The sequence below is a fragment of the Plecotus auritus genome (genome assembly GCF_963455305.1).
Source record: "Plecotus auritus genome assembly, chromosome: 8".
In the NCBI taxonomy this organism is placed as follows: domain Eukaryota; kingdom Metazoa; phylum Chordata; class Mammalia; order Chiroptera; family Vespertilionidae; genus Plecotus; species Plecotus auritus.
This window is the reverse complement of record NC_137782.1, coordinates 76,797,861-76,812,995: the sequence shown is the minus strand read 5'-3', so window position 1 is coordinate 76,812,995 and position 15,135 is coordinate 76,797,861. Positions and strand designations below refer to the sequence as shown.

The 15,135-nt window shown below is 41.7% G+C and overlaps 1 protein-coding gene across 3 annotated transcripts in view; it reads left to right on the top strand.

The window, feature by feature from the left end:
- The window catches only part of SEL1L2 (SEL1L2 adaptor subunit of SYVN1 ubiquitin ligase), a gene marked incomplete at both ends in the record, with an annotated part of 122,013 nt that extends 107,097 nt beyond the window's left edge, over positions 1-14,916 (top strand). The window contains 3 exons of one of the 3 annotated variants that reach the window (XM_080684223.1): positions 1,083-1,255; positions 14,528-14,656; positions 14,797-14,916. In XM_080684223.1, coding sequence (XP_080540349.1) covers positions 1,083-1,255; positions 14,528-14,656; positions 14,797-14,916 — 422 coding nt within the window. Of the gene's footprint in view, positions 1-1,082; positions 1,256-14,527; positions 14,657-14,793 lie in introns of all 3 variants that reach the window. The other 2 variants (XM_080684224.1, XM_080684225.1) reach the window with 2 other exon arrangements.
- Positions 14,917-15,135: the final 219 nt, after the last annotated feature.

The following is a 15,135-nucleotide window of genomic DNA, read 5'->3' as shown; positions in this document are numbered from 1 at the left end:
GGAAGTGGCCAGTGGATTTGGCTGAATGGAGGTTATTGACTACCTTGAAATTAGTCATTTCATGGAGGAGGGGCAGAAGCTGGATTGGGTGGGTTGAAGAGTATATGGGAGGGGAGGTGAAGTTTTAGAGATGGTTAGTATGAATGGAATAGAAAGATGGGAGTAGTTAGTAGACACCATGGGATCTTTCTAAGGGTTTGTTTTTTTTTTTCATAGAAAGTACCAAGTGCGTTTGAATGACTGATGGGATTGATCTAGGAAATAGGAGGAAACTGATGATGCAGAAGAGTCGAGTTTCAGAAGTGAATCTAAGGACAGAACAGGTGGGGTCCAGTTTCCCAAGAGTGACTTATCTTCAAAAAAAATTAAACCCAGACAGCATGGCTCAGGGATTGAGCGTCGACCTATGAACCAGGAGGTCATGGTTTGATTCCCATTTAGGGCACATGCCTGGGTTGTGGGCTCAGTCACAGTGTGGGGCATGTAGGAGGCAGCCAATCAATGATACTCTCTCATCATTGATGTTTCTATCTCTCTCTCCCTCTCCCTCTCTGAAATTAATAAAAATATGTTTTGAAAATAAGAAAAAAATTAAAAGATAATATTCACAATTTTTATTCTTTTTGTTGTTGTTAATCCTCACTCAGGATATTTTTCCATTGATTTTTAGAGAGTGGGAGGCAGGGGGAGAGACAGAGAAACATCAATGTGAGAGAGATACATGTATTAGTTACCTCCCACAAAAGCCTCAACCAGGGCTGGTAATCGAATCTACAACCGAGGTAGGTGCTCTTGACCAGAATCAAACCTGGCACCCTTTAGTCCACAGGCCGATGCTCTATCAACTGAGCCAAACCGGCTAGGGCACAATTTTTATTCTTTAAGGATATTTGTACTATACCATGGGAGTTATCCCATAGTGAAGATGGCTAGCATTGAGTGTTACATTTGTGTTCCATAGATGATAACTAATCCTGATTCTTGGATACTGAGTGTAAATTTTTTCTTTTATATATATTATAGGTTGAGTTGCTAGGAACTGAACATGAATCATTTATGTTTTATTCTAATATTTCTACCAGGCAATGCATTCGCTAGAGTGAAAATTGGAGATTACCATTACTATGGCTATGGGACTAAGAAGGACTATCAAACAGCAGCCACACATTACAGCATTGCAGCCCATAAATACCAGAGTGCACAAGCCATGTTCAATCTGGCCTACATGTATGAACACGGTTTAGGTACCACAAAGGTAATTGTATTGGTAATAATACAAACCTGATAATGGCGGCTCTATGGGAAGGGACAATTTATAAATTTTTTGCATTTCATTGATGTCATCAAAATGTAGAGAAAGAAAGGAAAAGACTTCCTTTTCATTTGCTAAGTCCATCCCATGTGCCAACACCTATTACTTACCCTATTAAGAACCCTCTGAGGTAGAAGTTATTTCCTATATTTATGCCCAAGGACATAACTACGGAGTAGACTAAATCTAGGCTTGGCCAATTTGATTTATAAATTCATGCTTCTTTCAAGAAATACTGGTGGACCTTGCCCTGACTCTCTTCTACCTAGTGACCTTTTCCATTGACTCTTAAGCTCTTAGTAACAAGGAGAAAGTGGGAATGAAGTTAGAGGTGGACACTGAAGTGACATTAATCCAGAAATGTCTTCTGAAACACCTTCTGTGTATATGAAACAGTGCTCAGCACTCTGGAGAGGCCCGAGAAAATAGATCTCCATCCTTCAAAGATTACATATGACTTGAGGAGGTGAGGCATATTCATTAAGAAAGAGAGCTAACAAAACAAGGGAATATTGGGTAAATCACTTAGACAGTAAGTGTAATTAAGGCAGAAGAGGTCTTTGGTATCTGACAGGGTGAGAAAGGCATTAAATATCAATAATGATAATAGCCAGGTATTGTTGTGGAGCGAACGCAAGTGAACGACCACTGGAGTCCAGACCAAATTAAAATTTAGGGAGCCTTTATTAGCCGGCTGGCGACTGCTCTGCCTTTCTCCACGCAGGGAGTCCAGAGAGCAGCCCTGACCCTTTTTGCAGGACTGCTTTTAAGCACATTTACCCATCTTGTTTTTGCAAAGCAAGCAATTTAAGACAAAACAGTTGTTAATGTCAGGGTGATATTATTGATGACCATGTTATTTACAGGGTCATCCTGTTCTTCAGAAAGCTGACAGTGTTCTATCTTGCAAGGCTATTTTGTGAGGTGCAGCTGGGATTCAAGGCTAAGTCGACTAGGAGGAAGCATGCTCAAAAATTTCTACTCTCTAACATTCCCCACTGGTTTTATGTACATGAGTCAAATGATTGACTCTTTTGAGTCATTGTTGGCAAGGGAGTTATATTGACCCATGAGGACTATAAGCTTGATAGAATTAATTCTCTGCTGAATAAAGTCAGTGGGCCTGTTTATAAGATAAGGGCCCAGAATGAGGGCCAGGACTAATCTTTAGAGGGTCCGAAGAGTCCTGGACTCTCTATTTTGCCTGTGCTGTCTTAAGCCAAGTGTGATGAAGCCACATCTGGAACCTGTCAACCTTGACTGCTGTGGGGGTGGTCCTTTCCAGGTAGGAGTCAGTCCTTGTGTGACAAATTTCTTTACCCAAACAGGGTCACCAGGGTGGAAGGATGGACTGGATCAGAAGTTGGTATAGGCAGAGTACCTTGGAAATGCTTCTGGACTGCTTTCTGGGTAGACTGTAAAGCCTGTAAGAACTTGAGTAAAGATTGGTTATGGATTTCAGCTTTTCTAGATTGGGTTTCCATGTAAGCTGGTGAGGTGGGTAGGTCAGGGTTTGGAAGAGTCACTAGAATCTGTAGAGGCCCCACTGGTTTTAGGGCAGCCTCCTGGGCTGCTTCAGCCGCAGCCTCATTCCCTCTTGCTTCTGGGGAGTCCCCTTGTCTTACATAGGTAGAGATGGAAAGACTTGATTACATCTGGTAGTGCTAGTTGGCCCATCGTCCTTGCTCTGCTCATATCTGTCTAACAGCCTAATATATTACCTCAAGGATCCTGCCTCTGAATTCTTTTAGGGAAAATGGACGTCAGTGGGCTCTTCTAGCTACTTCCTACTGAGGCGGGTCAGAGGTTTCTCTCAGAGCCAAGAGATCCTTGCTGTCTGTCAGAGGGACAATGAGGCCTGGGCACAGAAGGAGGTGGGCTTGTGACCTGGTGGAGACAAACTGTAACAAATGGTCTGGTGGAAGGGAAAGAAAACCTTTCAGTTTTAATAACTTCCATTGAAATAGAATTTTTCTCCTCAAAATTACCCCCTCCCTTATCAAAAGAGCCAAATCAAGACTAATTTATCTATTGTATTTAATTTGGCCTGATTGTTTGCATAAACATAACAAGAATGGTAACTGACTACCTTTGCCAGAATTTCATGATTGAATCTTAATGTGCCCCATAGGTCCAGGAAGCCAAGCAATCCAGCTGCTGTCAGGCCTGCCTGCAGTATCTGCTGAGTTAGGTGAAGTCCTCACTTGTAGTGGCTCTACCCGGGCTTATGCCCTAGGCTTTAAGGCCCATCTCAGCTCTCCTACTCGTTGTGGCTCACAGTGCATGGAGGTCCTGCAGGGACACAGAGGCACCCTTATTGCTCCCCTTCTACTCTGACCAACCGCCAGTGATGGTAGGGTATGGGCCTGACGCTCCAGCACCAGGTATTTTCAGGGCTACCAAGCAGAATACCAGACTTTCTCCATGGTACTCTTATTGGCTTCAAGTCTTCAGAGTTCAGGCAGGGCTCTTTAAAACATGATACTTCAGTCAAAGTTTCTGGTTAATAAAACTACTATTGAAAACTGGTCTTATTGAATTTATGCAAAGAAATGTATTGCCATGATTTATTTATTAAGTATTGCCAAATTTCGGAGGAATTGTATAAGGAGAAAAATATACTGACCTGCTTTAAGATAGAATTTTCCTTGCCAGTCCTTTCTATGGACTTTCCAAAGTAATATTTTCTGAATGTATTATAACAAACAGTAACTGTTAGATTTCTTTTATCAGTCCCTCCCTAAGTACTTTGGCATAACTATTTACCCTCTGTTTAGGGAGGCAGAATGTAAATTATTTACTCTTCCTGGCTTACTGGCCTGTATTATTTTATTTCCTTTCAACATTTCTCTTTTCCTTCTTATTACATACACAACCTTTATAAATTTTACACTTCCAAATTAGCCTTGAAACCTTCTATGTCCTTTAAAAATGCATAACCATGCCTCAGACCTTCTACTCAGTATTCCTTATTCTTTGAAACATCAATCCTTTAATGATTCCTAAAAAGTAAACAGCCAGAATTTCTTAGATTAACATTTATGACTTAGACCTTCTGTGATAAAACTAAGAGTAGGTAAAAATATTTCTTTTTGAGAGAGAGAGATTTTTAAAACAAACTAGTTGTAACATTGAAGATATTATATCTTAAAGTTCCTTTGCTGAATATTCCACCACCGCCCAAGAAGTACCCAGTAACCCCGCCCTACCAGGCTCAGACAATGAGATTTTCTTTATGTGTATTGGAAGGGTTAAAAAGAAGAAAACGGGGCAGAAGAAGATCCACTGTGTTTTGTAGAAAGCCTTGAGTCTAGCATAGTTCAGATAAGAAACCAAGGACACCAGCAGAGCAGGTTGTAGCCAGCAAAATCAACAAAAACCTATCTCTCCCTGCCGACACCCCCCCTTTTCTGCATTAACCATTTACTCTGTCCTTAGCAGGGGAAATAAGGCAAGTGGTCTGAGATCCTGTATAACCAGGCTTTTTACACTTAAGGAACAGCTGATCTCCCTCCCAGATTTTCCTTCTTTACTCCAAGGCCCCAAAAGATCTCAACCTTCACCACTTCTGATATCTCCAACCATCCTCTGTTCCCCAGCCTAGGGCTTCTCTATCTCAGCAGGCTGAGAGTGAATTCTACTGCCTCTACCCTTTCGCACACCTGCTCCGGAGCAGTTTTCGGCTCTCTTCCTCCTCCCACAGAGACCCACTGTAAATCTATCAGGAAGGGCAGGCAGGTCGCAGTTCTTTGGACCACATGATTCTCTGTTTGCTAGCAGGGCTGAAAAAGGCAGCCTACAAAGCAGTTAATTATTACTAATCTTAACCTAACAAGCCTTTGTTTAAACTTCTCTGGATTGGCAACTTTCACAAATTAACCCTAGAATTCCAAAATTTTAAATTAACACAGAAAAATTATAAATCAAGGAAAAGCAATTTTAAGTTCTCTACTGTCTTCCCTCTAAAGCACGGTTTGCACTGTCTTTCACACAGACTCTCACATTTACATTTATACACCAGACAGTCTGAGTTTTTGACAAAATTTCTGTAAATCAAAAGCGTTAACGGAGGCTCCGTAGTCATCCGCTCGCCGCTTGAATTCCTGAAAATTTCTCAAAAAACATTGCAGGGGAGTACAGACAGAACATGAAGCAGACTGACCCATTCTAATGATAGAGACAATTAGACCACAATAACACAGAATAACAGAGACAATGACAACCAACTGAGGATCGCCGGGCACCGTCGTGCGCCGGGATCTGGTCTCAGAAGTAGTGCTGTGAGACCCTAGATGGCACCCACAAAACCAGAAATAAGTTTCTTACTGGTAAGAACCAGATCCAGGCAGCTCCGAACAGAGTCCATCAGGAAATTTAGCAGGCGGGGTCTCCGACCTCTACCAGTCCCGGGGCTGAGGAACATCTCTCAGAGATCTCCCCCTCGGTCGGAGAGTCCGGGGACCCCGGTGGGCTCCGGTCACAGGACCAGTCAAAGGCTGGTTATCTCGCTGAGGCCTCCAAATGTTGTGGAGCGAACGCAAGTGAATGACCACTGGAGTCCAGACCAAATTAAAACTTAGGGAGCCTTTATTAGCCAGCCGGCGACTGCTCTGCCTTTCTCCACACAGGGAGTCCAGAGAGCAGCCCTGACCCTTTTTGCAGGACTGCTTTTAAGCACATTTACCCATCTTGTTTTTGCAAAGCAAGCAATTTAAGACAAAACAGTTGTTAATGTCAGGGTGATATTATTGATGACGATGTTATTTACAGGGTCATCCTGTTCTTCAGAAAGCTGACAGTGTTCTATCTTGCAAGGCTATTTTGTGAGGTGCAGCTGGGATTCAAGGCTAAGTCGACTAGGAGGAAGCATGCTCAAAAATTTCTACTCTCTAACAGTATTGGTTTATTATTTAAATTACAGAACCACTCAATGAAATAAGCCCTATAAATGTCCTCAATGAATGCATCAAGAAACCAAAGTACAGGCCCAGCCGGTGTGGCTCAGTGGTTGAGCATCGACATATGAACCAGGTAGTCACGGTTCTATTCCCAGTCAGTTCATAAGCCCCAATTGTGGGCTTGATCCCCAGTGTGTGGCATGCAGGAAGCAGTTGATCAATTATTCTCTCTCATCATTGATGTTTCTATCTCTCTCTCCCTCTCCCTTACTCTCTGAAATCAATAAAAATATATTTAAAAAATAAAAGGAAACTGAAGTACAGAGATGTTAGTAGTAGTGTCAGAATTTGAACCCAGGACTGCCTGACCCCTTGCTTTTTGGGGAAAGACTGGGCCTTGCATTGTGTCATCCTTAATGCCCAAGGATATATTTCACTTCAGTGTTTATATTCTGGGCTGCATTTCCAGAGCCAAATAATGAGAGGTTATCAGCTTTTCTATGCTTTTTTGTTTTGTTTTGTTTTTAATGATCTCTTTTTTCTTCCAGTTGTGCCAGTAACTGAGAATTAGAGGTAGGGAATTTCCTGTGTGACATTGGCTAATGGTCCACACTGCAACCAAAGTACGGTCCTAATAATCCAGCAGTGAAGATCCCTACCTTTCTGTGCTGCCCTGTAGCCTTTTGGCAGGTCACTTTTTCTCGTTGTTCATCCTCACCCAAGGATATTTTTTCCACTGATTTTCAGAGAGAGTGGAAGGGAGGGTGGGGGAGAGATACAGAGGAAAGAGTGGGTGCGGGGGAGAGAAACATCGATGTGAGACACATTAATTGGTTGCCTCCCACACGTGCCCCAACTGGGGTTTGGGATTGAATCTGCAACTCAGATACATACCTTGACAGGAAATCAAACCGGCCACCCTTCGGTGCACGGGCCAGTGCTCTAACCACTGAGAACACCAGCCAGGCTGGCTGATCACTTTTCATCAGCCCCAGTACCAGCCCCATTTGCCAGTGGTCGGCAAACTCATTAGTCAACAGAGCCAAATATCAACAGTACAACGATTGAAATTTCTTTTGAGAGCCAATTTTTTAAACTTAAACTTCTTCTAACGCCACTTCTTCAAAATAGACTCGTCCAGGCTGTGGTATTTTGTGGAAGAGCCACACTCAAGGGGCCAAAGAGTCGCATGTGGTTCGCGAGCCACAGTTTGCCGACCATGGCCCTAAGCAATAGAAAGAATATTAACCCCAAATCTAGTCTGTTTTCCCCATTTCTAGAAGCTGCAAGCTTCCTGTGTTTATGGGAAGTGAGAGGTATTGGGATTGGATTGTTTAGCTGTATTAGGTGATTCTTTGGCTGTTATTCAGCCACACCCAGTTCCCCTCTAACTGTCACCACATCTGCAAAACAGAATAGTGATACCTGTCCTGCCCCAGGCAGCTTCAGAAAGATTAAAGCTTTACTTCATCATTCCCCATGGAAAACAACTATAATGGTGAGAGGAATGTAGTTTGTATAAAAGATAAAAGTGATCCCACCCCATAGATTAAATTCAAATTAACTCTCCTACCCCCATCCCACCCCACCCCCAGCTGTGTCAGAGGGTTTTCCTCCTTGGAGTCACTGCTGATGGCTCCCCTAGGCACTTGCTTCACAATGTTAAATAACAATTGTCGAAACATACATTTCATACATTTAGAAAAAACTCTGAAGTTTCTCTCTGAGTTTCTGACTTTCTGTTCTTTTTCTGTCAAGGTTCCTGTTTTATCACAGGGCACTTTGATCAGTCTCTCTCATTCACAGACATTTTTCTACAGAAAGTCTCTACACGTAAACACACACACACACACACACACACACACACACACACACACACAGGCGCACACATGCACAGGTGTGCTCAACCTCAGGCCGGGATATGGAAATTTTATATTTAGTTAATGAGGGCCATTGCTCTTTGTCTTTATTAATTCCCTCTGTTTAGCAATTAGAAAATAATAACCAAGTAATGTACTCAGGTGCCAGGTTTATTAATCTTGTTATCTCACAGTCAGGTTAACAAGGAGATCCCACCTTTTCTAATCCTCAAAATGAGTATGCTGATAATTAAAAGCCCAGAGCTTGTTCCAGGGATGGTTAATGAAAGCAAAACAACAATTAGAACAGGCTTTCACAGCACTTAAATCATCCAGTGATTACACATTTGTTCAGGAAGGCACTTCACAATCCTCTTTATTAGTTAATCCTTGTACAAACCCGTGGGAAAGGTGAGTATAATATTATTACGAGGCTTTCTCTGAGAATCAAAAAGGGTGTAGTATGGAATCAGGTTTCGTAGACTCTGTATTTAAGCCCACTGGGAGAAGAAAGTGAAATATAAATCAACTCTAAGTAAATCAGTGTAAAAATATGGGTCATGGTTCTCATCTATTTTTAGGAAAGAACATTAGGATTAGGGTGATGTAAGAGAGTTATCCTAATAGCCTCACTGAAAAGCATCTCACTCCTCAATTTCTGACTTCTGATTAAACTCAATAAATTGTTTTTTACTTAAACTGTGGCCCAGAGCTGACTGCACCATTGTTCTGAGACCAAAAACGTAACTACCTGGGAGAAGTTGGAAGATGATCTCCCAATTCTAAATTTAGAAATTCTACATCCTATATATAATTCTATATTCATCTCGCAAGTTGTTATGAAACTCCTTCTCAGTTTATACTTGATTCAGAATTACTTCAGAAATTTAACCTAGGACAAAACCTGGTGCCCATCCCCTCCTGCCCATTCCTTCTGCCCATATTCTGGTTCAGGCTGGAATTTCTACTCACACAGGCTTCTGTAAAGGCTCCTCAGGAGTCTCCCATTCTAGCATTTTCCTTTGAGTCTGTGGCAGAGATAGGTCTGTCCACCAGTTCCCTGTAATGCCCATCCACAGGGAGGTCTCGCTGCTGCTGTGTCTCCTAGTCATAGGCTGCATCTCCAGGCTCTCATCACATCCAAAGGAATGGGAGTGAAGGTGAAGGTGTCTCTTCTAATCTAAGGTGGCTGAGAAGTAGATGGAGCTTCTCCCTAGTCTCCTTCCCCTTCCACTGGCTGAACACAGAGACCCAGAGGCTTTAGGGACAGGCAGAAGCACGCGGCAGAAGGAGCTTGGGTTCCTCAATGATCACAAGAAGGAAATTCCTCACTAAACAGGAGCATCCACTTGGAATGCTAAATATGTTAAGCTGCTGCTATTTGGGGGGTTGTTACAGATATAAGCATTACTTTAGTTAATCCATATATAATCCATCTAACAAAATACTATCAGGTTATTTTTGATAAAAAATAAGTTTGGTACCATTATTTCTCCATCTTTCTCCCCTCCCCCACCCAAAACATGCGCGCGCGCGCACACACACACACACACACACACACACACACACACATACACACACAAGAAAAATATAAGCAAGCAAACCAAAAAATAAATCTTCTTGACTTTCTGTTGTCTAATGAAGTCCAGACTTCTTACCCTGACCTACCCTACCTTGATTATAATGGCTTGATATGCCACTATTTTTCTATATATCTTCTAGACTACTTTTCCTCCCCCCCCCCCACAAAAGACCTTGAACCCTCCTGACCTTCGGTCACATATATTTGGTTATCTGAGTGAACAAATACGTATTTCTTATAAATCACAGTATTGCAACCTAATAGATAACACATTTTGGGGGATCCTTCAGGGAAAACAAAAAATGTATATACTGAATAAATTATAAATAGTCCTGTGAAAAATAAAAGTAATTATGGCACAAAGCATTTTTATTTCTCACTTGTCTGGTCTGACCACCTATGGAGAGTTAGAACTGTAGTCTTAAATACCAGAATAGAATTCTTTTCTGGAAAGGACAAGTTAAAGTTAGAAATTTAAAATGATCCTCTCATGAATATGACAGGATAGAATATATACCTCTTAAATATGGTCACAGCCTTTCTTGAAATAAATATGTTTCCTAATGAAATAATTAGAAATATGGAAAAAAAATTGTGTGTGTAAAGCTTTATTACAGAAAAAAAACCTACAAACAACCAAAATGCTCCCCAATAGAAACCCTGTTACTTGAACTATTGTGTAGTAGTGTGTGGTTCCATCAGGTATTCTGTGGCCTCATTAAGTGAGCAGGCTAGAAGTAGACTGTCTGGATTTGAATCTCAGCTCTGCCACTGACAAGTCACATGAATTTGGGTAAGTGGTTTAACCACTCTGTGCCTTAGTTTCTTCATCTTTAAAATGGGGTTATAATATCATCTGCCCTATAGAATTGTCATGAGATTTAACTAAATGACAGTGATAACTGGCATGTAGCATAAGTATTTAATTATTAGTCCTTGTTATGAAACACTATGCAACCATTAAAAATAAAATGTTATAGACTAAAGGAATATCTTAGGACACAGTATAATTGTTTGAAATGTATTGAAATATATTGAAAGCAGAAGACATAATATTACCCAAAGTGAAAAATTCCTGAATTAAAATTATATGCATAAGAATCTCTACTAGTATGTATATATATATATATATATATATATATATATATATATATATATATAAATATATAAATATATAAGTATATAAATATATAAATATATAAATATATATATATAGCCAGGGACCGTAACGCTGGAACAACCAGAATGAGCAGTCACTATGACGCCTACTGCAGCCAGCAAACCAGCCTGATCGGGGGTGGGGCCAGATGGCAAATCTCCTGTGGCCCCTTTCCCCCGGCTGACCTGCCCCTGATCGCACCCTTCACCCCAAGAGGGGGAGGGACCGGCCGGCCAACCTCCTGCAGCCCCCTCCCCGTGACTGGCCTTGCTCCCGATGGCCCCCCTACCCCATGCACAAATTCATGTACTGGGCCTCTAGTATAGATATAAATGCTGGAATGCTGGAGGAATATATATAAAATATTATCAGAATTTACCTCTTTACAGTGAAATTGTAGGTGATTTTTAAAAATTGCTCACTTCTATATTTTCAAAGTTTCCTTAAATTAGCATATACTATATTTATAGGGAAAGAATAAATTATTCAAAAATTACCTGTTCCAATATAAAAACTTTTTTAATTGTTGACAGTATTACAGATGTCCCTTCATGTCTCCCCTTTTGCCCCCTCCATCCAGCTCCCACCCCAGGCCTTCCCTACACTGTTATCTGTATCCATGGGTTATGCATAAATGCATATATGTTCTTTGGTTAATCTCTTCCCGTCCCCTCCACTCTCCTCCTCACTGAGATCTGTCATTCTGTTCCATGCATCCATGCCTCTGGACCCATTTTGTTTGTCAGTTTATTTCATTCATTAGATTCTACATATAAGTGAGATCATGTGGTATTTGTCTTTCTCTAACTGGCTTATTTCACTAGCATAATAATCTCCAGGTCCACCCATGCTGTTGCACTTTGGGGCTCCTTCATCATGTAATTGAATACTTTTCATAAACCAGATCCTTTATTGCTGAAGAATTCTGTATCTTCTATACTAATAATAGAGGAATATGCAAATTGTCCAGGATGCTGTCACAGTAACAGTAACAACCAAACAGCAGGCTGTGTGGGGCAACCAGACCAGCAGGGGGGTTAGTGAGGGATGACCAAACGACTGAACAGCAGGCTGCATGGGGAGACCAGGCCAGCAAGGGGGTTAGTGAGGGATGACCAAACGACTGAACAGCAGGCTGCATGGGGCAACCAGGCTGGCGGGGGGGGGGGGGGGGGGGCAGTTGGAGGTGACCAGGCTGGCAGGGGGAGCAGTTGGGGGTGACCAGGCCAGCAGCAGGCGCAGTAAGGGGCGACCAGGCCAGTGATGGGGGCAGTTGGGGGCAACCAGGCTGGCAGGAGGGGCAGTAAGGGGCAACCGGGCTGGCAGGCGGGGGGCAGTAAGGGGCGACCAGGCCAGCAGGCAGAGGCAGTTAGAAGTGATCAGGCTGGCAGGGGGGCAGTTAAGGGTGATCAGGCAGGCAGGCAGGTGAGCAGTTAGGAGCCAGTGGTCCTGGATTGTGAGAGGGATGTCCGAGGGTCCGGATTGGAGAGGGTGCAGGCTGGGCTGAGGGGACCCCCCCCATGCACGAATTTTATGCACCGGGCCTCTAGTTGAATTATAAGAAGCTATTTTGAACATGTGAACATTGGCACACCTGACATTTTAGTTAGAAAATTGATTTAAGAAGAATCTGTAGATTCCTTTACATAATCTGTTAAATCACTGAAGTTAAAGCAAAATAAACACAAATGTACCACAGAAAGTTTAAGTGTTCGTGGGGTAGGAGTGCAATGGACTTATTTAATGAACTCTAGTCATCATCAAAACACTATTCAGAGGAAATTTTTTAGTTGAGCCATTTGGATTTTTATTAAATAGACTAAAGAATAGGGAGTCTTTTCTAGTCTAGTAATAAAATTTCTTTTATATGGGTTACCCTAGTTCAGTGGTCGGCAAACCACGGCTTCCAAGCCACATGCGGCTCGCGAAACGCACTTTGCCGCTCTGTTGACTAATGAGTTTGCCGACCACTGGACTAGACTAAATGTTACCGTGTAGTTGGAAGCTGTGAGGATTAGGCAATTGTGGCATATTGTGTGCAAAGAGGTAAAGGGCAGTATATGTTAGCCACAAGTGTTCAGAAATTTCTTTGGGAATTTTAAAGAAAGGTTTTTCTATCCTACCTCACCCCCACTATAATTTGTGAGGCTGCCTGGGCATTAAAGGTACTTCTCACTATTTTTAGTATAAGCTAGTGACTGAATTGTGATGTTTGTGCCTCAAGAAATAAATTAATAACTATTGCCTGCCTCAAATAAGAATGAATGCCTGAAATAATGAAAAAGGCTGCATTCCCCTGAACGATTCAAGTCAATATGCCTTTCATATGTGGGGCGGGCGACACGCCATTCTAATCTGCAGGGCACTTTCAAATGAACACCCACTGGATTTGTTGGAATTAGAGACACAAATTAGAGGAGTTTTTTTTATGACATCCATTTTCTCTATTGCCAGGAAGATTTGCTCAGAACCAGTCTTCTGAATTTTAGTATTTTAAGCAAGAGTATTCTTTTTTCTCCACAAATCAATTTACCGGATCACAAAGCTTTAAGAAAACTTAAGAAATGACCAGCAGAATACAGCTGAGAGAGGACACTGCCCAAGAAATGGTTTAGCACAAGTCGCAAGGATTCATAACTATTGAACTCTGTGTACTGAAGTTCTGAGAGATGGAGAGGAACAAGGAAGAGATACTGAATGGCCACAATTTGTGAAAAATCTCTCTTCTTCCCCTTCTTTTGAAAATAAGCCACAGGCACCCAGCAAAGTACAATTCTGGGACTGTCCCAGGTCACTTCAATCTCTAAAAGCAACTCTGCTTAGCCTTTTCACTACATTGCTTTAGAAAACAAAGCAAACAAAAACAAGCCATAGCAGGTGAAACATTTTTTTAATGATTATGTGCCATCACATAAGTCAGTGGTTGGCAAACCGCTGCTCGCGAGCCACATGCGGCTCTTTGGCCCCTTGAGTGTGGCTCTTCACAAAATACCACGGCCTGGGCGAGTCTATTTTAAAGAAGTGGTGTTAGAAGAAGTTTAAGTTTAAAAAATTTGGCTCTCAAAAGAAATTTCAATCGTTGTACTGTTGATATTTGGCTCTGTTGACTAATGAGTTTGCCGACCACTGACATAAGTTAATGGTAAAAAAAAAAAAAGAAAAAAGAAAAAAGAAAGTCCCTAAAAATATAGTATGTCCTTTCAGGAATCCAAATCTAGCCTGAGAACCAAAATAGTTTATTCATTCAGTCTACTAGTATTATCAGAGTTTTACTATTTACTCAGCATATCATAAAACACTGGGAATTCAAAGGTAAGCAGGAGTCCAAGTCCTTGTCTTCAGGACTAAGAGACAGGTAAATGAATAAACAAATTCTATTAACGTCAGCGATGATAAGCACATGAAGAAAACTAGGAATTTTAAATGCTTGTTATTATCTGTATTGTTATTTGTTTTAGGGAACTGTACTGTGTCTAGGGTTCTCCTGCCCTCAGCCCTGAGAAAACTCTGTGGTTCAGAGCTCAGGTAATTTTATTGAGTCTATCAGATAGACCATGATCTCTCTATCTTAAGGCCTGTAACATATTCACAGGTTCCAATGAATAGGACATAACATCTTTGTTATGGGGAGCCATGCTGCATACCCAAGATAAATTACAATATTTTACACAATGGCTTCTGTTTACTAATGAGTATGGGCTGTTCTTCTATTTCTAGGACATTCACTTGGCCAGGAGATTATATGACATGGCTGCTCAAACAAGTCCCGACGCTCATATGCCTGTCTTCTTTGCTCTCGTGAAACTGGAGACTATGCATTTGCTCCAAGATATCCTGTTTTTTAATGTGAGTTTGTCTCGAATAGGTCCCAAATCTCTGAAAAAATCCAGTGAGCAACTCTTGGGTGGTGGAATGGAGGGATCTATTCCCCTGAATAGAGTGGGAGGCTTAGATTTTTTTTCTAACAAAATGTCTTTTCCCAGCAGTTTACAATGAGATGGAAATGGATAAAATTGGATGATACCCTTGGACAATACTGGGATTTATTTGCGATTGGCCTCATTGTTGCTATGCTGATCTACTTGCTTAGAAATCGCTACGGGTAGGACCTGGATTCTGGGAAAACCTGCTCATGGGAGCCAGTTCACCCCAAGGTGTCCTCACTAAATAAAGAATTTTCTTGTCAAGCTCGAGAGTCTGCACGGATTTCCCAAATGCCTGTGATAGAAAATGGACAAAGCTTGGGACCTGTCCTCTGAGAAGTCATTTCACTTCCTGCTTAGTTGAGGTGACCACTTGATGGGTAATGGGGACTAGTCACCTAA